This window comes from Aulonocara stuartgranti, assembly GCF_965226115.1.
Source record: "Aulonocara stuartgranti genome assembly, chromosome: 7".
NCBI classification, from domain to species: Eukaryota; Metazoa; Chordata; class Actinopteri; order Cichliformes; family Cichlidae; genus Aulonocara; species Aulonocara stuartgranti.
Window position 1 is genome coordinate 58,154,499 of NC_138945.1, and position 25,558 is coordinate 58,180,056.

The window sequence follows — 25,558 nt, forward strand, 5'->3', positions numbered from 1 at the left end:
TCTTTTGCAGAAAGAGGAGTTTGCTGTTCCTCCCTCCTCTGGGTCAGAAAGACATGTTTTATGGACATTTTGACCTCACATTTTATTTAATTTGCAGCAGACTGATTCTGGCCTTGAGACTTCTGTATGAAGTTTGGACGTTCCTCCTACTCGTTCCTCCTACTCTGTCTGCATAGGATGTTCAGTAAATTGTCAATTCTAGATTATTTATTATGCTTTTCTCTATAAATTGTCAATACACCTGAAACTTCACTTTTACATTTAACTGTGTTTACATTTTAACTATATAAAGCTCATAAATCCCATTTTTAATATCAATTTTTAACTCCAAAGTCAAAACTTAAAACTTCTTTAAAAACAAACAAAAACAACAAAAAAAACAAAACAACATTTTAACATTTGCTCATATCTACAGCAGGGGGCAGTCAAGCACTGCAAAGTGTAGGCAGAAAACCCACACGGGGTGGTTTTCAAAAAATGCTTTCAAACTCACACCACACAGGACAAAAGGAGAGCTGATAAACGAGACATCTTCCTTTTATTTAATAAATAATTTACATTACAAACAGCTGGCATGTGGGATCACATTTACAACACAGTTTGATCTTTCTGGCATTTCCCCCCATTCAGCTTTTTTTGTATTTTTTAAACCCTTACAAGTCAAACAAAAGAGCTAAATGTCAAAGAAAACATAAAGTGCTTTAAACTCAAAAACATGAACGCCCCAAAAAAATACTTTGCAACAATCTCTTCTGTGGGTAAGGTGGGCAGTCTTGTTTGATACTAAACAACTAACGTTTATCACTGCTACACAGACCGATGTGTACGCTGTACTCAGTAAAGACTAATCGGTTCTATGGCGTTCATGTTTTTGCAAAAAGACAAAAGAAAAATCCCTTTTCAAATTAAAGAAAAACAAAAGTTCACATTCACTGAAACATCTTGTGTACAAAAAACTGGAGTGATAAATTCAAAACACAACAGGTAATATACAAATTTAAACTCAACAATACACAAAAACCATGTACAGTCTCACATTACACATGTAGAACCATTTACTGTGAAACACACAAACACAAATTACATCTATCAACACAAGATTCAACATTACAATCATCAGTTTTTTGTATGCGTTTTTTTTTTCCTTTTTTGTTGCCGTCAAACTGCACTGATACATATTCCAAATAGCAGTAGTAAGGCCTGCCAAATACTTCAGTGTAAAAAAGGATAAATGACCATTAAACTGCCCCAGCGGTAACGGGACCTACGGGGGAGGACTTGCACACTAACAGATACTGCAGCTGAGAGCCAAAGTTCAGCTGGAAACCTCGAAGCTTTATTGTGAAACAAGAAAAAGCAAAAAGTGAGACTGCAGTAACAGAAACCAATGCTGCCTTTACAGTACGTGTTACTGTAATTCACCCACAAACACGAGTTATATACACAGGAGTCGCAAACTGTTTTTAAAGGACTGAAAGATGAAAATTCAGCTGTTTGGAAAAATGTTGGCACAAGGGCTTGTTCTTTGGCAATGATTTAAGCCATGAAATCACGTCTGCAGACATATGCTTATCGTTTACTCACTAAGCCACAGTCAGCTCAGCACGCTGGTAGTCTATAAAAATGCTCAACTGACTAGAGGTGATGTCTTTACAGCGAGTACTAACGGCATCTACACCACCGACGCTTAAACGGAGATTCAAATTCACAAAATGCTCTCGAGGTGGTGTCGGGCTTTGATTGGCTGCTCGACCTTCTGTAAACGCTTTAAGTGCCCTTAAACAAGTTTGCACTTCTAAACCTTCTTCGCTACATTCACATAACCGACCTAAAAGTACAAACGCTGTCTGATCCACACGTCAGCGTGTTGTGTGACGGCTCAAAAGGAGGGGAAAAGGTTGCATGACAGTGAAAAATGACATGCAGATGACTATTTTTGAGTTCCCTTTTTGGAATTTGCTACTTGGCTGATAAAGAGTCCACTAGATGAACTCGAGCGCTTCATCTTTTTCTATTTCTGAAATTTTAGGTGCAACACAAAGACATGGGAATGGAGTTCTCCCGCTGGAGGTTTGTTGTCTGGAAACTGCTGCACGCACAAACACAAAATTAACCACAGATGCTGAATTCGGCACACATATTGTACTAACGCACACACACAACCTAACATATGACCCATTAATCTCCACAGACAACTGGAGATGCTGCTCTGACATCCTTTTGGCTGAGTGTTTCTTCCAAAAGGCTCCGGCTTTTCCAAAGCTGGAAACTAATCAAACATAGAGCTGCTTCTGGCCTAAGGTTAACAAAAGCCCCTGTCAGGTCCTCTCGTTTTGCCACATGAGCCATAGAGCTTCACTGGCTTGGCACCAATGAAGGGGGGGGGGGGTCAGAGGAGGGAGGAACAGCAAACTCCTCTTTCTGCAAAAGATCATCTTGTCCAGCTTCCCATAGGTATGCAGGCCCCATTGAGAATGTGGGATTTAATCCCAGGTGGATATCCTGAGCTCAGCAGTAGCTGGGCTCTCTCACCGCTGCCCTCTTCAAAGACCAATCCAATGAAGCAGCTGAATACGTGTGATGATAGGTGGGAGAACGCTGAGCTCGTCCTGTCATTAAGCTGACGTCAAGACACGACAATAGCACTAAAATGAGACTTGGGTCGGGGATGACCTACTTGCAAGCTACCTGTCAAGTCACAGAACCAGAGCAGAGAGGAGCCGATGTAGGACGCAGCGATGGTGCTCTAATGCTCCTTGACAGACACACCATGAGGACACTGTTGTAAAGACGCTATAGACAGACTGTCCACAATAACACAGCGAGGAGGTTGACGAGGAAGACTGAAAGTACATTTCTGCCCTTCTGTTCTGCACTATTCATTTCGGCAGCCTTTTCAAAGATGTGGTATCTTTTGCTATTTGAATGGAGCATTTTAACATCCTCAAAAGCGTAGTAGGCTGCCATGGTGAAGTTTATGTCTCCGGACGAGAGGAGGTCGAACACGCAAGAATGGAAATAGAGATCCTCCACTGGAAGCCGCTCTTTGCACTTGGTCTTTGCAGACTGGTAGGTAAAGCCGTTGGCACCGGTGCTGCTCCTGGTCCTGCTGACGCTTTGGGCCTCCGCCGCTCGAGCTCTGAAGTTCCTAAAGTCGATGCGCTGGTTGGCAGGACAACCGTGAAGACACAGGTACAAGTCCTGGTTGTCACCTTCCTCCACTGAGTTCACAACTTCTTCCGGCATCCGCACGGCAAAGGTTAGGTAGCGGCCTACCTGCCGGACTACGATGGTTGTTCCGATGTATCTCGCCTGAATCTCCACATGCTGCCCGGCAACCTTCTCCACCACACGCAGGGTGTTCGCTCCGTTGCGGTCGCCTCCGTTCTTTGAGCCGTCTGCAAACGCAGCCGGCAGCTCGTCTGTCTCTGCGTGGTACATCTTCTGGTCCACACATTCCTGGAAGTTCTTAAAGATGATCGTCAGCTGCAGAATGGAGAAAGAAATTGCATCAATATTCAACATTCATTTTACGGTCAACTTTTACGATTCTCAGGAAGTTATCAGTGACCATTTCTCTACCTACTCACATACTAAATCCTAGTAAACTGCAGTAAATGTAAACATCGGAATGAAAATGGGAAGTGCTTATACTTTTGCATTAAGAACAAGTTTGTGCAATCTACCACAACGCCCCACTTAAGAGTCACATTTCAGGGCTGGCTCAACATGAGGGAGGCCAAGGCAAACGCCTTCAAAAAACACAAGTCTCGGCCATGTAAAAATCAGGCCTCAGTTTGCAGACACAAAGACGATCCATTCATAGTACTGAAAAACCTGCCTGTGAACCCCCAGAACTATGCTCCATGGAGTGGCGTCGGGCCAGGACACAGCGATATACTCTGCAGCTAATTAAGTGAGACTGGCCAGGACTCTGTAAGCTTGGTTTCATCAGGACACCAATGAGCCTTTGTGTGAACATGGACGGCCTAGGAACTGGGATGTCTGCTCGTTTGAGACAGGGGACACAGGGTGGGGGTCCACAGTATACTCTTTAAGCTTGACAATTTATCTGCTGCACCAGCTCTCTCTCTCCCTCTTTCAATTTCCTTTATCCGAGCCACAATAACTTCTGCTTTTTCCCAGTTTCCTTCTTAAATGTTTAATAAAAGCAAACAAAAGAAAAAGGCCTGCCTTATCTACTGGTATGAAGATGGAAATAACCAGACAGTTTTATTTGCTGTAGCGAGAGCTATGTACCAACACGGAGCTCTGCTAATGCAGATCTTTAACCAGAAGGGCCTTGTTTGCACAGGTGGCATTGGCTGCTGCTTTGTTTTCCCTTTGTCCAGAATCATGATCTTTAAAAAGCCGTCTCATTTGCTTCCAAGAATAGCAGTACAAAAATGCAATTACTTTAAAAGCTAAAACCCCCCACAAATGCTTAATAGAGTATGATTAGAAACCTTGATTACAGAAAATTATAGTTTCTAAAAATGTGATTAGGGACAAAGTCCTCTTATACCTCAGTCTGAGTACTTCAGCTATGATCCTCAGCAAACGACTCAGGTCCTCAACCAAATGGTGCTGGAGCATTGCCAAGTCTAGGCCAACTCCTATGTTATGGCCTCCAGTTTGACCATTTTAGGGGCGGCTATCCAAACTAACCAATTCACTATTCAACAAAATATCAATAATGACTTGTGCACTGCTGATAAATCTGAAAGAAAATATCTCATAATGTGGACAAAATAATCTGCAGTTCTGTGCTCACTGTGTGCTACAATAAGAAACCCAAACATCAGACTGAGCTCAACAGAGAATGAAGCTTCACATGCGACAAAGCACAGCTGTTTTAATACTAACATATGATTCATAAAGCTTATCAAGATCTATGAGATGAAGAAGCCCAGCCCAACAAATCTCAAAGATCTTGATAAGCTTTATCAAAGATCTTGATTTTAAGTATCAAAAGATTTTGATAAAGCTCATGGAGCCCTTTGAGATTTGCTGGATCGAGCTTCCTCATATCCTAATTTAGAACTCATCCAAATAAGCAGGATCCACAGTGTGACAGGAACACAGGCCCACAGCACCTTTCAGAACACATGGCATTTGCTATTACACCTGTATATGGCAATCTTATGTGCAATAATGTGTAGAGGGGGAAAGAAATAAAGATAAATAAATAAATAACCCATTTCTTCAAAAAGGACCTGCAGGTCTTCCTGTAATGCTGATCTAATGCACGTGTATGTAACATGTTCCCCAAGCAGATAAGAAAGCAGGGCAGTAAGAACATCTACACACCTGCGGTCTCTGCAGCTGCCCATGTATATGTCAACAAAAGGAAATCATCCCAGCTCTTCACACAGACACATATGTGCAGCTGGTTAATTTGTACTAACATTTATGAAACCCTACAAGCAATATTGCAAGGATCAACAAATTATTATCTTAAAACACCTTTTCAAGTCACCTACAGAGAATGCTACAAAACCCAGTTTTGCTTGACAGTCCAAATCCTTACATACCATATATTTATACAGAACCAGGCAATGCTTCCCATTTTAAAAGCTGTACCCAGCACATTTTTGCTACTTAATTGAGTCAATGATAATAGAAATTGTTGATTGCGCTCCCCCCCCTTTAATTACGGAGGTAACACAACACAGACAAGAGTCCTTTTCTTAACTGCGCATCAACCAAAAATTGTTCACCAAATTTTGAACAACTTCTTAGGAATGTGTAAATGGCCCTTTAATTGTTAACAGTGGCCCTAGCTGACTGACTGTTGGCTCATCCCAGCGATGCAACACACATAGCATCCTTTGAACTTCTTCAAAACACACTTTCAGCAGCACAGCATTTAGTCTGCACAGGGTCTTTTATTTTGAAAAGTGACTGGATGATTGTATACCATTCCTGTGTCAGACATCTTGCCCTCCTGTTCTCCTCTGTGTAGCTTTTAGTGTATTTTTAGTAACACAGAACAGAATCCCTTCTAGAATACTTAGTACAGCACATTTTGTGGAAAAATAAACATTAGCTTGATTAAGGATGATCAGTTCGGCATTAAGCCTCGATAACAATCCACTGCAGTTAGCTGTAGTGCATCCAGTGCAGTCTCTGTGGGGTACTCTGCACTGTCACAAAAAACTGGCACATGGACCCTCTTGGATAATGGAATTTACATCACTCAGATGCAAGCGGACTGACTGGATTCAGAAAGAAAAAACTAGCGCCACTGATGAATAATGCAATCATTGTTTGTCAGTGGTGCTAGTTTCAGTCATTATGCAAATGTGCTGTTTATAAGGTTGGGGAAACCTGCAGTCAGCTGAGACTGAAGAAGTCACTTGGATGAGTGACGAAATGTTTCTGCCACTGAAAACGCTACGTCCAGAACAAATTCAACTTTTTGGGATTTTCTTACCTGGATGAGCATGCATCAAGACATATATTCAAAGCCTTAGCCAATCAGCTAGTGCTGCAGTCATACACAGGAACAACAGAGGGTCTCACCTTGCTTGTGGCGGTGGCGAAAGAGCCTGGTACTACGGGAGTGTTGGTCACCTGGACGGACAAGTATTTGTTATGGATGAGCGGCCAGGCTCCTTCCACCTTACATGTCTGGAAGTCGTCGCCAAAGGTTCGGAGGTGTGGGTCTCCAAAAAAGCCACAGTGGGTATAGTTAGGTGGCGCCGTGTTGCGTGGAAGACTGCGCTCATAGTGGCACACTTCCGGGCCATCGGAGCGTTCTTGGCTGTCAGTCATAACCGGCGGGGGTGCTGGAGGAAGCGGCGTCCGGGTACGTGGATGGGAAGTCGGTCCTTCCTTGGAGCAGTTGTGCTGGCTCATTAGGTCCTCTATGCCATGCTGTGCAGAGTGATATGTCAAGTCACCCCTGCAGGTACGTGCAGTCCGACGTACACAGCTGTTGTACGCCCGCAGAGCCGTGCAAAACTCCTCCTCCGGTCCAGAGTTTGAGGTGGAGGCCCAAAATTCAGAGTTGCACTTGAGGATCTTGCACTGCAGGCTCACTGTCAGAGAGGAACAACATCCAGTTGGAGCAAAAGTAATAAAGTCATCTAGAAACATGACACTTTAAAGCACACTCTCTATCCAAAAGGCTACTGTTGTTCCTCCTTAAGTTAACCATTTTCTTTGTGCATACTATACTGTAAATGATAAAAAAAAAAAAACAATCTATAGAATTAATAACAATTACAATAACATTAGATGTAATTTTCATCCAATATATACATTTTATATGATGTAGCCACAAACAAAAGCGAAGCCTGGAAAGAAGGTAGCTTCGCTTCACTTCCCTTTCACATCCAGTTGTTTCCATTTCTCTTTCTTCATATGCACAGGTAAAAACTCGATTAGGGATACTAATCTACACGATAACCGATTAATAACACTACTCCTCTGGGGTCTCCAGCTTTGTTGCAATATCCGGCGAACTTTTGCACCAATGCTACTTTAACATTTCCCAGGATGAATCATTGCAACACCATGTTTGAATACTATCACCTTCGATTAATAAAGCATTGCTGTGAGAGGTTTCCGGGGGGTGGACTACCAGCACTTTGAAGTCAAACTTTAAACAACTCAAAGCGTCCACACCACCCATCCACTTATCAAGATGGCAATAAACTAATCTTGATCTCAGCTATCAGCGTATTATCACTTTGTTGTGTAACGACATGTGATCAAAGAAGAAAACCGATTAGGCTTTGCGCTAAGTGAGCTGAAAAAGTGACTGACTGCAGTCACACAAATATATAGTTAATAAGATACATTATTTGGCTTCTACGGTGCAGTTCTCGGCTTGAAAAAACACTTTGAAGGAGCCAAAACCCCGAGACCCGTCCCATCCCCCAACAAAACACTTTTGGAGAGCCGCATGCAGCTCCGGGAAGACCTTTCAGTGGTTTTTGTCTCAAAACTAATACCTGGCAAAATGTTATTTTTAAATGTCAAGATTTCTAACAATAACTAAATATGAAAAATTAATATTTTCAAATTAAAAACAATTATAAACGTACAAAGTAAACGCTTCGCTGCAATTCTCTAGATTTTAGTCACTTTTTGTATAGAGTTTGGTGGATTTTTAACTAAACGATAAGGACTATTATAAGCTTTCATACTAGTTTTCGGATTCCCGCTAAAACGTCACTTTTTTTTGAAAAATAAAAACAAGTGGTTCAATAATAACAATGATACAAAATACAATATTTCGGCAAATAAAAAGTATATAAATCAGGCAACTTTGGACGCCAAGGTGGAGAAAAATCAATGCTAATAACTTCTGGAGTTTGCTAGCACTGTGATTAACAGTTACGTGAAGTCATATAAACCGTGTGTGTTGGCGTAAAACGCGCTTGTTGGGTCTAAAAGGAAAAAGGAAGAAAACGAAAACGGACAAAAAAAAAAAAAAATTCTTACCAGAGGGGAAGAGTGAGAAAAGCACGGCGAGGACTCTGCACACTTCAAGCGCCGAGGGTCTCCCTCTTTCCCCCATAACCATCCATCCAGCTCGGGCTCGCACTGTACTCCTCTCCCTGGTCGCATTAAGGACAAAAAACAGTGGAGGACAGTTAGCTCAACTCGCCAAGCCTTCGCTAAGAAAACACTAGAAAGTCCATGAAAACGGTCTGAAGCTGGGGGTCCCGTCTTCTCATCACCGCCTGGTAAGAGGCTGTTTTGTTCCTCTCGTCGGTAAAAGTTAGGCAGCTAGCTGAAACAGCTCCAAGCAGGCAGGCAGCCGAGCTATCCTTCCTTTTAGGGAGTGCCGAGGAGGCGAAGCCTCTGCGGGCCATCGGACAAGCCGAACCAATCACGGCTGCCCGTTTCGCCCTTAAACCCCCACCTTTCTGCGAGACTCAAATTACACCTCAGTGTGCAGACTTGTTAGACGACGACCGACTTTTCATGACCCACAAAGTGGTAGTCCACACCGCCATATAAAAGAAAGATCTGATTTGTTATAAGATCACAACAACAACCGCACCGTTTAAAGGCTTGAAATGAAAACTGTGTCATGCCTCCACAGAGCGTGTGTGGGCAGATTAACAAGAGGAAAACCACCAACAATACGAACAATCATCAGTTTTTTTTTCTTCATATCACTTCTCGAAAAACTATACATCATTTGCATCACCTTAAAATGCTTGCTACAACCCTTCCACCCAACATAGCCCACTGTGGGCAATGTGCAAAGGTATTATTGAACAAGATGTTCTCATTACCACAAATACCCAGGATTGAGTGAAAAGTTGGGTCAAAATGATAAAGCATACATGTAATTGTGGGTTCATCTCACTGATTTGCTTCCTAATTTCTCCATTGTGGTTTTTAATCTAGGGAAAAATCCCCATCACAGATTCCCAGACCCTGAGTTGATCCAAAGATAATTGGGTTCCTGGTACACATAACAAGGAAAACCATTAAACTGATCGTGTTTAACATAGTGGAACGAGTGAATGTTTGGAGATTATCTTAGCTTGAGGATCAATATCTGTATACTGACAAAAAGTTGAATCATTTAATAGCGTACTTTACTAAAATGTTACCTAACTCCATGTATTCAGCCATACAATTCAGCCATAAGCCATAATTTTAAAAACAATTACTAGGAGGGTGAAAAACAAATTGCACAGTATTTGTTATTGCAAATGTTATCTTCTTACAACCATGTTTCAAGGCATTAACTTCAAAATAAGCATTTAACCATCCGCTATGTGTAATGTGCCTGTAATTATATGATGTAAACTCATCCTCAGGTTGTTAAATGACTTAAAAAAAGAGAGAAAGCGAAACAGTGTGGAAACACCGCAGTTCTTTGATATCACAGCGGCCATAGTTTACCCAGCACAAGTCATTTAAAGCACCCGGGCATGAGGTACTCAAACTTACAGTGAGCCCCACCTGATTGTAAGAATTTTGATGGCATTTTACTACTTAATTACTTCACTGAAATGAGAACAAGCAGCCCCTCGTTGCAGTGAGCATTTCCTCCATGTTGGTTCGGTGCATTTAAAAGCATTTCTCCAAATGACAAGAAGTGCAGGTGTTGATCTGCTCCTCTTTTTGATTAGCTTTGAATTGTGCTGATGACACATTAGTGGAGCATTTCATTTACACCAAAATATGTACCATCTTGCTCAGGTTGTGGCTGGCTGTACAGTATTTTTCCACAGAGCGCTGATTGTCTTTGTGGTTGCTGTCCCTCTTGCGGGTGATGGATATGTTCATGTACAAAGAGGTCCGAGCCTACACATGTTTTCAACAAGGGTGGCCCCCGTGCAGAGTTACTTCCAAACCTAATATACCGAGCATTCACATCTGAAAGGAAGGAATGAGCGCAGCTGAAAGGTATAAGCTGCTCGGTGAAATGTTTTGATGAATTGTGGAATATTTTTGGATTGTAGCGTGGCTGCAGCAGAGGAATGAAGCTGTTCAGCAGCACTCTGAAGGGTTTGATGCAGCTTGTCTTAATCAGATGTCGGTCAGCTGCTGGGCAGAAGCAGCCCAGTGATCAATCTGCAAAATGCACCAGATCTGAAAAACAGATGCTGCACATACATCACCTGTTGCAGACTAACCTACAACATCCATATCAACCATCTACTCTCATTATGTGAAGATGTTTTTGCACTATTTGAACAACAAAACAAATAGAGGAAATTATTGTTGTTGTCAGTGCTTTAGCCAACTAGTCATTTTTATGATCCGTTTATGGAGAACAAGCATGAATGATAGTTATCTGTTGTTATCCAGCTTCATTAAGGGATTCAGTTATTACTATTAAAAGTGAATGAGAAACCAGTTATGTCACAGAGGGTTCGTAAATATCAATAAAAAGTCACAGCTCTATTTCTTTGTCCAAAACGACCCCATGTATTCCTTATTCTGAATCACTAATTGTTTCTGCTAGAATACCAGAATAATAAATTACAGTATTAGTATCAGCTAATTTGATTGCTTCCAGTTTGATTAGTTAAATTATTTATCAAAGAGGCTCTTAAATCTCTCACTGAAATTGAACCTCTTTGGGGTCTGGTGTATTTCCTGGGTGGGGAAATAGGAAGAAACTTCTGACATTTTATTGATTAATCGATAAATCACTAATAAAATAATCAATCAAAATGAGGTTAGGACATGTCTTTTCTAGTCACCACCTCTCCGAGTCAACACACTGATCATCGAATTGCTTAGCTTAGTTATGTTTTTATCTACAGCTCAAATTTTTTGCTTTTTAACCACCACCATGTTCCGTCATATAAATGAGGACATATTTATCCGGGAGACCCTGTCGTCCACATGCTGTAACAGGTAGCGGTGACACAATATAACAATAAAACATCTCCATAAATCCAGCATAATGGCTTTATGATGTGCTGCTTAAATCTCTGATATCACCTGTCAAACCAGGTTGCTGGGGGAATTACAGCAGACAGTTTTTTTTAAATCCTCCCTGTGTAATCTAAATAACAAGCTGCTCCATCTCTTTTGTGTGCAGCGTTAAACTGGTTGCACAGGCCAACATATCTCTGTCCATTTATCTTTATCTCCACAGCCACAGGGACTGATCCTCTTTTCCAACAGATGGCGCTTGTTATGAGCTCTGATATGAAACCTCAAATCATGACACAGACGCACATGGCGTTACGAGGACAACCAAACCTGTCATTAAATTTGAGCTTTGTGGACAGCTCGGTTATTGGTCTAATTACAGGTAGCTGTCACGCAGTTGGGATTTAAAAGGTGAAAAATCTGCATCCGACAGGCGCATTTGTCCTGTAGCACCGTTAAGATCATCATTGGCTGCATGTTGGATTAAAGTGGCCTCAAGGGTATTTTTAGTCGGGAGTAACTGCTAAATCCAGACAAAATAACATATAAAATTGTGATTAATAGTTTTACTCCCAGTTGTCCAATAATTTAGAAGTAATGAGGCGTGTAGATGCATTTTTTTTTTTTTTTTTTGGTGGGGGGTCTGGTGCATTTCAAAATTCAGTTTTCTCCTAGTTTTTTCTTGTGTGACACTGGAAAAAGGATCAGGTTATTAAATCTGCTGAAATCCAAACACTCCGGGCAGGATGATAGGAAGACAAGACACATTACAGGGCTGAGCAGCACACAACTGATCACATTCCTGCCTAATATGAGAAATAAGGAGTAAAATTTAGTCTCGAACCAACCTTGGCGACTGCATGGGATCTCCGCGACTCTGGAGTCCTGGAGGACAGCAGCGAACAGGAGCGAGAGGGAAGCAGACTCCTTAAAAAAAAAATCTCCCCCTGAAAACTACACAGCCAGTGTGTCACAGTAATCCGAAATCAAACGCACCCAGCGGCTTTCTGCGCGTAAAATCCGCCACTCTGCACATCATGTCCGCCGCACAGCTTCTCCAAGTCCGCGTTGCAAGGAAATCAAAGTGTTTCCCCCCTCTCTCTTCTCTCTTTTAGTTGTTTTCTTTTAAATTTAAACAACCACTTCTGGCACCCGGTGGCGGACTCGGAGCTCTTCAGCCATCGCTTAACTCATTTGACTATCAGCCGATCGGAACGGGGACGTAATGATAGATTAAGTCCGGTAATTGGCCTCATCCGCGTGCCGAATTCAAATTGTTAGTTATGGGTCGACGTCGTGTAGGAGAAAAAACGAAAGAAAGGAAAAAAAGCCCTGAAGGTAAAACTGCTGCTGCGTACAGCTCGATCCGCTGTGTGGATGTTGTGAAATGGCTAGTTAGAAAGTGTGAGAGAGACAATGATCGGCTCTGCATGACGCCGCATGGGAGCCCCAAATATCAGACCCCCCCTCCCCTCTCTCTCTCTTTTTTTTAAACTAGATGCTTTGCAGCGAAAAGAGGTCTGCACTGAAAACCAGGCAGAAACGCACTTTTGAACACTTTTTATCTTATAAAAAAACCGAACCCATGCGTAGTGACAACTCTGCTTTCACTTAAACCAAATGGCTTTTTTTTTAAACCAGGCAGTGAGGATATCTGCATTGCTTTCACCTCTGTTTTTACATACTCTTATTTCTGCAGTATTTGGATCAAGTTTAATTAGTCTCATTGATTGGCAGCAAACAGCCCTTGCCAGATAACCTTTATCAGTCTCTTATCTTTGCAAATCACCAATTTGAAAAAGACAAATCCATAATAATCAGGATTTAATGGAGGATCAAGTGGACAAACACTTTGCAGCTGGGAAGAGGGGTTGGGGTGGGGTATGCTCAAAGGGCTTCAAGGAACCTGCACCTGTGTTTTAGGATCAGGCTGCATGCAGGAAAATACCACCACAACCCCCCACCCGCTCCTCTCTCCTCAAGCGTTTCAAACCTCCAGCATAACTGTTTCTCTCTGCTCCAGTTTCCCTCGGACTAGCAGCGTCTGAGCGAAGCAGCAGAGTGGCCGGGAGAAAGCCAGCAGAAATGCAGAGCTGACACAAGCCTTTCCTAATGAGCTTCTGATTGCACCTTCTATTGACACTGATGCTGCTTGCACTGAGCCGCTGGCCAGAACTGTCACATTACATCATCCCTCGGTGCATCCAGCAAGAAACTGACCCCTGTAAATACTCTCATTTTACTATCACAGCCCAGACCTGCCCACTCCAGATGGCCACTGAGAGGCAGCACATTTTACATTGATGTAGCAGAAGAACATGAAAGAGTGACACCCCGGTGTGAAAAGAATGGCTTTAGAGGTGCCGGATGCCGGCCTCATCTTAAACGCAGCTGGTGTACACGCTGCCTTGCTGAGGTATTACGGCTAGTTAACACAACGGCTTTACATGTCACTGGATTACAGTTTTTCTCAGTCGCTTTGGTGCATTTCTCACAACAGAATTAAACATTGCACAACAGTTAGTTCAACCACCACAACATGTAGTCGTTTTGGCACAACCCTGTGGCGGTTTCACGTTCACTGCGTCCAAAGGCAAATGCCTTTGGACATGAAGCAGTTGAGTGAGTACAAATATCTAAAGAATGGTCACGTTTGACTTCCTATTCATCACTATCTCCTTTCTTTCATCATGAATGTCACAATTATTCATACTTGTACCGGCTGAATAGTCATTGTCCTTACAACTAATAGTCTTCATTGCATTGCTTGTGTCAGTGCACTCAAAATTGCTGAACAGCTTGTCAAACGATTCATACACCCATTTTGAAAACCCTATTTTGGAGGAGTTCCCATGAAAATCTCCATAAACTACATGTCTCAGGTGAACCTTATCTCACACTAATGAAAATTGGTGTGTGTCACTCCTACTTGCAACCAATGAAAAGCCTCTCCTACCCAGTCACAGGTGAACCGCGGCACAGCATCCCCCACTCCACAAGTACATATATACTGTAATGTAAACCAACAGACAGGATTGGCATGAGGTGCATACTGAATCTACAAAACAGCAGAACATGGAACGTCAGCCTCGTGGAAGAGGAGTGAGGATCGGTGGAGGACGAGGACAAAACCGGGTGAGAAGAGGCCAACCACATAGACACGTTCCTGACGAAATCAGGGCAACACTTGTGGATCATGTGATAAACCATGGCCTCACAATGGCCGAGGCTGGTCGAAGGGTGCAGCCAAATGTTGGGAGAACTACTGTAAGTTCTATCATCCAGACATTTCGTCGGGAAAACAGGTGAGCACACCGTAATCTAGTTACAGTATGCAGCACAAACTAATTTGCTCTGCACTTTCATAGTCATACAGGAGACTTGCATTAGGACATGACCTTACAGATCCTTACACATAGACGTACTGTAACTGAAGCGCAGACTTGGCCCAGGTGTGGCATAGTGTGCTGTGGTACAATACAGTAATGCTGTAAAGAAAGGAGTTTTGAATGATAGTCCTGTGACAATCACTGTAAGCATGTTTGCGCTTACATGTGTGTGTTTTCCCATCTGCATCTCAAAAAGGACTGCCAGACAACCTAGAGGAGGTGGAAGAGGTCCACTTATGACTCCGCAGCAAGAGGAAAGAATTTGTGCAATGGTGGCTGCAAACAACGCTTTGAGACTGAGAGAAATACAAAGAACTGTCGTAAACGATGACACCATCTTCGGAAATATTCAGTCAATATCAATTTCCACCATAGACAGAGTCCTCAGACGGAATGAAATGTCCATGAAGCAATTGTACAGAGTGCCATTTGAACGGAACAGTGATCGAGTGAAGGAGCTCCGTCACCAGTATGTACAGGTAACACATGTTCGCATATGTACCTCTGTTCACTGTAACAGTTTAGGCCATGTACTCAACCTACATTTATGCATGTTACTGTAATCCTATGTACAATTCCAACTGTACAATCTGTTCTGCCAAATGCACCATTACAGACCTGTCTGATTCTCATCCTTTGTAAAGCATATCCTGGAGTTGGAGGCCAGGGAACCCCTGCACATGTTTGTATATCTTGACGAAGCGGGATTCAATCTCGCAAAAGGCAGACGGCGTGGACGGAATCACATTGGAGAAAGAGCCACCATTGATGTCCCAGGCCAACGAGGAGGGAATATTACAATGTGTGCCGCAATCTCAGAGAATGGTGTTCACACCCATATTCCTCGTATTGGTGCATACAATTCACAACACCTGTTGGCTTTTCTGGATGCTCTTCATAGGGACCTGATCCCACAAAATGGAAGGGATGATCCTGGTGACAATCGGACAATGTATGTAGTGGTTTGGGATAATGTAAGCTTCCATCACTCTGCTGTAGTCAGGCAGTGGTTTGCAGCACACGACAGGATGCTTATGGAGTTTCTTCCTCCTTACAGTCCATTCCTGAATCCAATTGAGGAGTTTTTCTCTTCCTGGAGGTGGAAGGTATATGACAGGCATCCACATACCCAAATGACCCTGCTAGCAGCTATGGATGCAGCTTGTGATGACATCACAGCAGAGTCCTGCAGAGGGTGGATTCGACACTCCAGAAGATACTTTCCCCGATGCATCGATAGAGCTGACATACGCTGTGATGTTGATGCAAATATGTGGGCAGACAGACGGGAGCGTCTAGATATCAATGATTGATATGCAGCAGTGTCTGTTTTTCAGTTTGTTTTTTTTGAGTCGTAACTACTGCAGTGAGGTTTACTGTCTAGGTGAGTTTGTTTGCTGTAAAATGTTTGATTTACTGTATTTCCCCAGTTTGCACAATGCTGTGAACAGTTTCAATTAAATATTATCAAGAGTGCATATGGAGTGTCTTGATTGTCCTTTACAATTTATGGTTTTCAACATGCCATGCATGCGGTCCGGACTTGACATGTCATTGGGAAGCACCTACAAAGACATCCGTCACAATGGGAACATGTTCAGACCATGTGATTTTGTGACCAAAGGTGCTGGTCTAATGACTTGTAATTGTGACAGCCCTGACACTTTGTTTGGTATCAGTACTTGCTTTTGATGAATGTATTGTCTGTTTTGCTCAAGGGATTTGTTGTTGATGCATTGACAACTTATTTTGGACACCTGACTTTTCTTTTTGATGGAGTGACTCACTTTTGCAAGTTATCCACCATGTTTTGCAGTTTGCACTAATTGTTTTGAGAAGTGCCTTAGTAGTGGTGGAGAGTTCAATTCTGTTGTGAGAAATGCACCAAAGCGACTGAGAAAAACTGTATTATAATGCTTCAATTTTGTGTGTGTGTGTGTGTGTGTGTGCGCACGCCTCTGTGTGCATGTGTGTGACAATCAGCTACGTTACTATTATAGGAACAAAAGCATTGGGTGATGCCTATATGCTCAGGGCGCTGTGTGATTTCCTTTAATTGTCTGTGATTTAGTCTGTTATAAAATGTGTTAAGCAGAAACTATATGGTAGAAACCAAGGAGAGACGAAGATGCCTGTGAGACTAATGTAAAAAAAAAAAAAAGATAACAAGGTCCTGGCAGAAACATTTATTCTTCACACTTTGTAATGGAGAGATTACATACTTGTATACTAGAAGAAGACTGACTGATTCATTTTTGCTCAATCTTTCCTGGAGACCGCAGTTTTAAGAAAAAGGTTTCTGCAGCACGATTAATCATAAACCACACAGACGATGTGGACAAATGCAGATGAGTAATTCTTGCTTCACTATCAGGTGATTTCCTCAGATCATCACATGCTAGGCTTCCTCATCGCCGGATCAAAAGTTCAACTGTGAGATTCTCGGGACAGAACAGTTGCACGGTCTGTGATTTTGGGTCATAAATTCCTCAGAGAAAAAATGGTTTCTGTACATCTTTAGGTGATGTTTCAGTCTTTTGACACAAACTACATTCATCCACACCCGGCCGGTTGCGCGTTGGGCGTGGATGAACTGTGTAAGAAACCCGATCTGTTGCAGTATTTCTGAGTCAGACAGGGATTAGTAAACATCATATGCTCGAAGTGACCTTCCGGACGCCTTCTGCACTCCTGCAGCATAACAATTAGGCCATCATAGCGTTGCTGGGCTTTTCTTTTCAGAGGTGTCAGACTTAGAATCAAGACTGGGCATCACTTTCTCGTGTCGATTTAATCAACAAATCGACACGAGAAAGTAATTTCTTATCCACAAACGCAAAGAATTAGCTTGCTGCTATTCTTTGTCTTGTGATGCTAAACTGAACAGCTTTGATTCTAATGGATTCTAATGGCATCACAACAAACTTTGTGCTCTGCATTTTTGCCATTTGCTGACAATATTAATTCAAATAGTTAATCTATTCTTTGGGCTTTGCTAGACTACTCTGCAATAATAATAACAGCAGCAGCTGAGTATTAAAAAAAGAACGACGAAACCTGAAAAAGATTAAAAATACATTTCGGACTTTGATGAAGCGTCTCTGTATATATTTGTGCAATTTTTGTGCTGGACTGATCAGGGAAATATTTCTGCTTTGTTTACCTGAAACAACATTTCTAATGGATATTATTGTCTATACAATATATTAGAGACAGTTTTATTCCACAGACTCAGTTGTAGGTATAATATCTATATAAGGAAGCTATAGTAAATTGAATATGCCACTATGGGCTGACCTCATGTGAACGTGGAGTATTTTTAGTGTTTAAATTCAACTTGTATCGCAGCCAGAGGTTTCATACACAATTACAGCAGAAGGGTGTTAACCTGTGAGAGTCCCTTTAGCATTCATTGATAAAACAAACTGTCTAAGATCTATGTTTCATGTGCACAATTGGCATTTAAAAAGAGGGGGTGGTGTGCACAGCAGGACTGTCTTTGGTAATAAGGTGTGGGCATGAATTCAGAAAACTCTATTAAGGGTTGATATGGGAGGCTCAGATAATTTGTGGAATTACTGCCACAGTCTGAAACAATGCGGATGCAGGAGGCTTGCAAATTGGCCTGTTCATTCACACAGACGGAGGGACTTGACCCTCGTTGCAGATTCTCTCTCTCGTACTGAGCAGAGATGGACTGCAATCCAACAAGAATTATGCACACTGTTTAATTCCAGACATGGACCGAACTAGACAGAGTGTGTACAGGCCGCTAGACAAATAATTAGCTCTGCTGCTCAACAGAGCCGATCAGGCCAAATTTCAGGGAGAAACATTTGTGAATGGATAACTGTTTTTGACTGTGGATGATGAATCACTGTTCAGCACCTGACAGGGTTTAAAAAACAAACAAACAAACAATTAAAAAAAACCCCAAACACTCATACATACACACTGGTGAGCAGCTATGACTCCATTTGCATGCACGATCTCATAAATGTATGCAAGGAAAGCTTATCTCAATAAAACAGCTGCCTTTTTAATTTCCTGCTTTAAAAATTCTGCACAAAAAATGAACGACAAGCTATATATTCGGTTTATGAATATAAAATTAGATAGGGCTCAACGGCGCTCTGTGGAAATGATGAAAATGTGTGCATTATTCTTATATTTGTCTCCACAGCCATTAGAAAAACTGATGCTTTTTTCAGAATCAGAATCAGAATCAGAATACTTTATTGATCCCTGGGGGAAATTATTTTTTGTTACAGTGCTCCATTTTAAACCAACATTAAGACAAGACAGACAATACACTAACTAACTAACTGTTTTTGGTATTGTACACAGACCGGCGGTGCAAAGGTTTTACCCTTGGAATAAAAATGATAAATTGCTGTCACTGTCACATAAATTTCTCTTTTTCATATTTCTGGAGAGCTTTGTAGTCTTCCACAGAAGTCACATCCAGCTGTAATTCACAAGTCATTTTACATCATGGGCCACATACAGCCCACTTTAATCTTATGTGGCCCCGACCAGCGACACTGAAGTCATCCAGTGGGCCGGATTGGAGTCTTTGCTGGGCAGGTTCTGGTCCCCGGGGCTTATGTTTGACATTCCTGGTTTATACACTTGATATTTTTCTCCCATAAACTCCAGTTGTTCATCCTTGACCTGCGTAAATGCTGAATGACGATAAGACTGAGAGAGGAATGCAGACTTTATCATAACAACCTGACCCACACCGTTAATCCTAAGTAAAAGCTGCAAACACTGTCTGGGGATTCGGTTTTTAGAAAACAAGCAGTTCCTCGCTGCTCTTTTATGTCTTGGCTTCTTCTGCCTGGTTGTTGAACTTTGCTACATGTCCTGCAGCGTTGTCATGTATGCACAGCTGCGGGGGTTTCATGCCGCTCTCGCTTTTGTCCCATCTTGTCACAATAGCTGCAGCAAAAAAAAACAAAACGATGCATGCAGAAGTAAAAAAGTGTCAGCCTCAAATTACTTAGCAGCCTTCATATTTTGATGATAATGAGACTTGCATGGGGAATTGTTTTGTGTTTTGACAGCTTTTTATTGCTGCCACAAGCAAGCACCTTAGAGTCAATCAAAACTGAACCTCCAGTAAGTTGGTAAAATATATATCTAACCAGTCAAGCTGTAAATTTTCAGCATTTTTGCACAGTTGGCTTGAAGGTTTTTCTAGATCACCTCCAGCCCCAGCTGCTTCTTAGCGCTCTCTGACTTCATTACTCTGACCACACACGTTGACTTTAAAGTTCCTCCAGCCAAGCTAGCTGCACCTACAAATCCCACCATGTGCACAACATTTCAATACTCCACTTCTCTCTTTTCTTTTTTTTACTATTTCAATCAAATACGGCCAACATTATATGTAGAAAATTTTTCTGAGATGTAAAGTAAATTTGACTTTTCTGCATAAACTGGCTCTCCTGTCTACGTTTCAAACCATTACGGCGGGTCAGCTATTCCATAAACCTTTGGTTTAGTCATTCCTAGTGCATCATTTTATCCTGAACCAGTGTAAAAATTAACAATTCTATGCCCAGAAAAAAAGAACATTACAATGCTGAAATATTTATAGTCTCTTTAAAATTGTTGAAGAGAGGAATTCTGAAAGAACAAATTAATTTGAACCTCATTAAGATGTATGCTATCTCCTCAGCTGGTGCTAGTCCCCGTTAGAAACATTTTAAAAAGCCTCTTCTTCACTTAGCACCCAAGTTCATGGCCCCGTGCAGCCTTGTCCACTCTATCTTTGTAAAGTGAAGTGTAAAGGGCTGTGGTTCATTAATGAGATGTCGAAAAGTCAGCGCTTTGGGTTTATGTTAATTGAAGAGCCCATGGACATCTAATTACAGGGGAAAAAAGGGACTAAGAGATAAATATCAGGCTTCTAAGATGTTGCCCCCCCCGCCTCCCTCAGCCTGGAGCTAAATAATGCTGTTATTGATTGCATATATGTAAAATGATACCCTAATTATCTATCTTGGCTGCTGCAGTTGAATTGGATTAGACCTTAAAAAGGAAGGGGGGAAAAGAGGTGGTGCTGAGCAAGCTATAAAAGTTTGATTTGTTATGTAGATACCTGCGCTTGAGGATCGTGGTGCAATGAGGTTAATTAAGAGTAAATTTAAGGGGGTGCAGAGAGAAAGAGCGGACCCCCTCCGAGTCCTGAGATGAAGAGGAAGAAATATATCTGGTGTTGGGTCAGGTGCTTAGAATGATGATGTGCTCTTGATGTTTTACTGACAGCTCCTCGTGGAAGCACCTTACACACCGTAGTTATACCGAAAAGCTGCGAAACAAGAGGAGACTCAGACCCTCTTCTTAGAAAAGAAAGAAAGAAAGAAGATCCTAAAACCAGTGCCAAAAGAACATCCGTGAGTCATAGTTCCCTCAGGCCACGTTGACGTTTATCTTCAATGCCTCAACATGCAGACTGGTCCTCTTACCAGTAACTTTAATTAAAGCTCAGGTAGGAGTCACCACATATTTAACCTCATCCTAATATATCTCTTTGATTTAAAAAGAGACAATAACACTGTCACACACCTCCCTTTGTGCCAGTTTACTTAAACCGTGTAAAAAGAAAAAGAAAAAAGAAAGCCAAGATTTCTCTGTGACAGAGTCGATATTGATGTAATTCTTCCTGTCTGTAAAACAACAGAAACTATTTGTATATGATTTACAGCCTCTCCATTTCACGTTGCACTTACAGCATGTTTGAGTTTTGTGTGGGGAGAGGAGCGAAAGTGAATGGTAAGTTCTCATGACTAATCTCTGAGTCTGTTTCAGTCCATATGCCTCCACTTGCCCCTGTATTGTCTACATTTCCTCTCATTTGTGCCAATCAAAGCAAACCCAGGGAAGAATCCTACCTTGGGCTGTTGATATTTCAATCACAAGACAAATGATATTAGGAAAAATAGGTTACCTTTTATGCGCAGCTATCATGTGACCCAACAGACACGTACGGTAACTGTCAGGGCACGTAAATCACCTACACTTTTGGCTGCAATCTAAGAACATGCAAGAATTTCCATTAAAACGACTTCACTTTAAATCAATTGTTCAGTAGGCTGCTATACTGTATGTGATGTATGAATATGTACAACAATCTAACAAAGTGAGATGCTCTAAAATAGCAAGTACAAAAAGCGTAGCCATATATAGGCTTTAAAGGATCAAGTGTGCACATTTCAAAGTGACCAAGTGAATAAAATATCCCTGAGGCTGCAGTCAGTGGGTCTTTGCCAGTGGGAGAGCCCAAGGCTGCTGGTTGCTGCTGCCTCTTGTTAGTTAGCTGCAAGCACCCAGACATCCACTTAGCACATGGCTTTTATGTCCAGCACCTTGAAAGAAGCTGAAGCTGCCGCTTTGGTAAAGGTGTGAGGAGCCAGATAGAGTCTAAAAAAAAAAAACCTCTTTGTACATGTGGGCTGCACATTCAAAGGCGAGAAAGCTATTTTAGCTAAAAAAAAAAAAAAAAGCTGTGATGAAATATCTTAGCCCTAATCAGTCACTAAGAAGACTGGAAAAATACTGCATTAAAAATATCTAAAAAAACAACAACTGAACTACTGCCAGCAAACTGCCTGAGCTCGGTGAGGAGATCTGTGTTCCTGAGTAAGTGTCAGATTAGATAACATTCCTGCAAGGTAGGAAGATACAGGGTCTTGCAGTTTCCTCTGCATATCAAACCACACCTGGATGAGGCCAGTCCAAGCATTACTGGTTTCCACAGCCTCGGGGCTCCTTTCACACTGACAACACTGGGGCGAAAAACACCAGTTTCCTCATATATTTTAATGAGACCACTGCATTGGCACGATGGGGGTTCATGACGAAGAAGCCCCGGGGCAACAAAAGCACACGGCTGCACAGCTAAAAAAGATTGTTCTGACTCAGCCTTGTTTGTGGAGAAATGCAGCATCATCGCGCGATGTCTGGAAGCCAAACTGTGACGCTAAATGGCACGAAGTGTGCTCAGTGTAGCATTTCGGTCGAGGATAAGCGATTGCTGGTGTGCAATGTCTTGGCATTTCATAAACCTTTAATCTCGGTTTATTAATTTAGATTTCAGAGTCTGCTTGTAGCCCGCAGCAGCGCGTTAACACCATTTCAGAGTTGTGTTGCCAATTGTTACAGAGAAAGCGAGCATTCAACCTCATCTGTCACCCGACTGAGAGAAACGTTTGCCACACATGTCGTCTGCAGCCCACTCAGTTCATCCGAGGACTAAATCTTAACATTGCATTAACACAACTACTCAGACTTGGAATAGCATCCAAGTCTGAATAGCTGGAGTCAGACTTTTTTATTATTTTAAAAAGATCAATTCTAACATTCGTGCACTGTTTCGCCTATTAAATCAAAATGTTTTTGGTCCAACTAACCTTCAACACACAGTTATATATGTTCACACCCATACACCAGGCAGAATTCAATCACTCAACTTTAACAGCTAGTATTCCCTAATTGGATGATTAATTTCTCTCTGGTGAACGGGTGCTGGATGCTTACGTGTGTGGAGGTTATAATTAAATTATTTTCCCTTGTGCTCACCTGTCATTCACTCAGGTGTGCAGAGTTTTTAAACCAGCCATTTGTTTTAATTATTACAGTTTTGAACATGAAACTGTTATGTTAATGTTATGTTCCATCTTCTTTTAATTAATAGGTACCAAAAGCTTTAAACAATTCATTCTCATAATATCAGACAATATATCAGACCACAGTGCCTCATTTGGTGTCTACATGCTGACATCATTTACTGAGAAATTTGAACCCCCATTAATTTTAGGAAAGCTACACATGGACGCTGATAAAATACCAAGTATTCACAGATCACAAAACAAATATTCAATCTATGGTCCCTCAAGCAGTGAAAATAAATTTTATATATGTTGAACAATTTCACAGACTGGTTCTTAAATCTGTACAGTAAGCAACGCCCTCTGTTCTTGGGCAATTATCTCGCTTATAACAAGCCAAGTGTTGAGGCTTTGTGGATTCTTGATATATGAGCAAGAAGATGTGGTCAGTACACCTCTAACCATCTTAATGTTCTCAAACAGACTTCAGAAACTGACTCATGCGAAGTGCAAGTGGCAATGCAAAGCAGTTTTCACACGTGTAATGATTCGCATTCAATCAGATGAGCACATTTGGGTGTGGGAGCTTTCTGAGCATAGAGCATGCAGGAGGCAGGCCCAAGCGACAGCCTCCAGGGCTGGTAAATGAAGCCAAGGAGAAACTGCAGTTCCTCAAGTGGCCACTTAGTAAGACTGTCTTCAAAAGCAGTTGAACCCCCACAAACGTCTATGTTAAAATGTTTTTAGAGCATTAAAAACCACATTTACAGCCTGCTACAAAACCCGTTTTGGCCTCTATTGATACTGCTCTGTTCATAGTCATTCGAATGCTTGAGTAAAGGGCACGGCTGTCTTAACACTGACATCTGGCAACTGTTGGTGACTTCTTGGGCATTTTAATGGAAATACCTGATGAATAATATATAATACTCACTTATGGTGAGTGAAATTCTAAAGTTTCTAAATAGTTACTGTTACTTTGAACGAATTCAGAGCTGCTGTGCATCTGTGAAAGCAGCTTAACACAAGTGCAATGCCATGCATGCTTTTGTGGAGAGACCCACTCTTTCATTTATTAGTTAATTTCTGTCTCCCATGTCTCTCAGTTGATCTGATTTTGAACCCGTCCGTTAGATCCTATGTCCCATGACCTCCTGAACAGCAGCAATTGGAGCTGGTTTAGAGGGGTGAAGGGTGTAAGGGTCAAACAGTTTAACCTCAGGTACATTGAATGTGGTGCACAGAGTGGCTATAAGCCTGTTGAATGTAAAAAGTAATTTCTAAGACTCCTTGGGAAGTGCTAAAACTGCTACAACAGACTAAAAAGCTAGTACAGTTTGCTGCTTCATTTGCACTGAAAAATACAGGGAAACAATGTTTTTCCTGAAGTAAAATGACCTCTTTGTCTCAGTACAGAGGACGCATAGTGTTTTGGGTAACTTTTCCAGATGGCTGACATATGTGCATTTGCTTTCCAGCTGCTATCACTCTCTTCCTTTTTTTTTTTGCAGTAAGGTGATCTGTGCTTATGATCCCAGCTGTATCTTTGCAGCAAATTCCACAGTATCAGCAGTCAAACACAGCTCTCGTCTGAAACGCTAAAACACACCACAGGAGGAAATACAACAGAGTGTGGTGCAGAAAGATGCGAATGCATGTGAACGTAACGCACTTTTAGGCGTGTTTGTGAAACTGGAAATAAATTGAGAACTCTTTGTCAGGTGGTTCCTACAGCATAGGGAGGGGGAAAAAAAACTTTAGCTCACTCTGCCATTTTAGATAAGAAACTCAATTTCTGTCAGATCCCACAGCCAGGAATTCTACTCTGCAAAATCTGGAGATACACTACTGCCTGTACTTGTCTTCCAATGCAGTTCAGCAGTATTGATTGACTTTATTGACTGTTTCCCAAGTAGCTTTAAAACAGCCATAGTGAGAGCGAGGAATAAGAGCACCACCTTTTATCCTTTTGTCAAGCGTTTCTAAAAATTTTCACCTTTGACCTAAACACATTAAAATACCCAAGGGCATACTTGCATTGTAACACCCCCCTCAAACTTTTCTTTGTCTTGCACCTGTCTCTTTGGAATCTGTCCTTCTTTTGCATGTGCACTGTGAATTTTTTTCCATTCATTTACCAACGCCTAGTTTTTGCACCTGAGACTCTTCTGTCACAATGCAGCAGCC

At 41.8% G+C, this 25,558-nt stretch overlaps 2 protein-coding genes across 3 annotated transcripts; one reads left to right on the top strand and one right to left on the bottom strand.

Moving 5' to 3' along the window:
- Positions 1-521: 521 nt before the first annotated feature.
- Positions 522-12,836, bottom strand: rgma (repulsive guidance molecule BMP co-receptor a). The gene is made up of 4 exons (XM_082538447.1): positions 12,213-12,836; positions 8,455-8,570; positions 6,526-7,043; positions 522-3,486 (listed from the first exon to the last, which is right to left on the bottom strand). Exons 1-4 carry the CDS (start codon positions 12,224-12,226, stop codon positions 2,794-2,796), a joined length of 1,341 nt encoding a protein of 446 aa, XP_082394573.1. The 5' UTR covers positions 12,227-12,836; the 3' UTR covers positions 522-2,793.
- A 998-nt stretch (positions 12,837-13,834) lies between these two features.
- LOC309711786 (uncharacterized protein) lies at positions 13,835-16,570 on the top strand. 2 transcript variants are annotated; one of them, XM_082542243.1, is made up of 4 exons: positions 13,835-14,669; positions 14,950-15,232; positions 15,398-15,705; positions 15,811-16,570. In XM_082542243.1, the coding sequence occupies exons 1-4, from the start codon at positions 14,440-14,442 to the stop codon at positions 16,064-16,066; spliced, it is 1,077 nt and encodes a 358-aa protein (XP_082398369.1). In that variant the 5' UTR covers positions 13,835-14,439; the 3' UTR covers positions 16,067-16,570. The 2 variants fall into 2 exon arrangements, with proteins under 2 accessions (XP_082398369.1, XP_082398368.1); XM_082542242.1 differs by having other exon boundaries at positions 15,398-16,570.
- The last annotated feature ends 8,988 nt before the right edge of the window (positions 16,571-25,558 follow it).

Coding starts and splice junctions, on each gene's coding strand:
- rgma (XM_082538447.1), bottom strand. Junction 7,044..8,454: donor TTTCTCACTCTTCCCCTCTG/GTAAGAATTTTT, acceptor CCTCTCTGACAG/TGAGCCTGCAGTGCAAGATC. Junction 3,487..6,525: donor TCGCCACCGCCACAAGCAAG/GTGAGACCCTCT, acceptor TCCATTCTGCAG/CTGACGATCATCTTTAAGAA.
- LOC309711786 (XM_082542242.1), top strand. CDS start 14,440: ATGGAACGTCAGCCTCGTGGAAGAGGAGTGAGGATCGGTGGAGGACGA. Junction 14,670..14,949: donor ACATTTCGTCGGGAAAACAG/GTGAGCACACCG, acceptor CATCTCAAAAAG/GACTGCCAGACAACCTAGAG. Junction 15,233..15,397: donor TCCGTCACCAGTATGTACAG/GTAACACATGTT, acceptor TCCTTTGTAAAG/CATATCCTGGAGTTGGAGGC.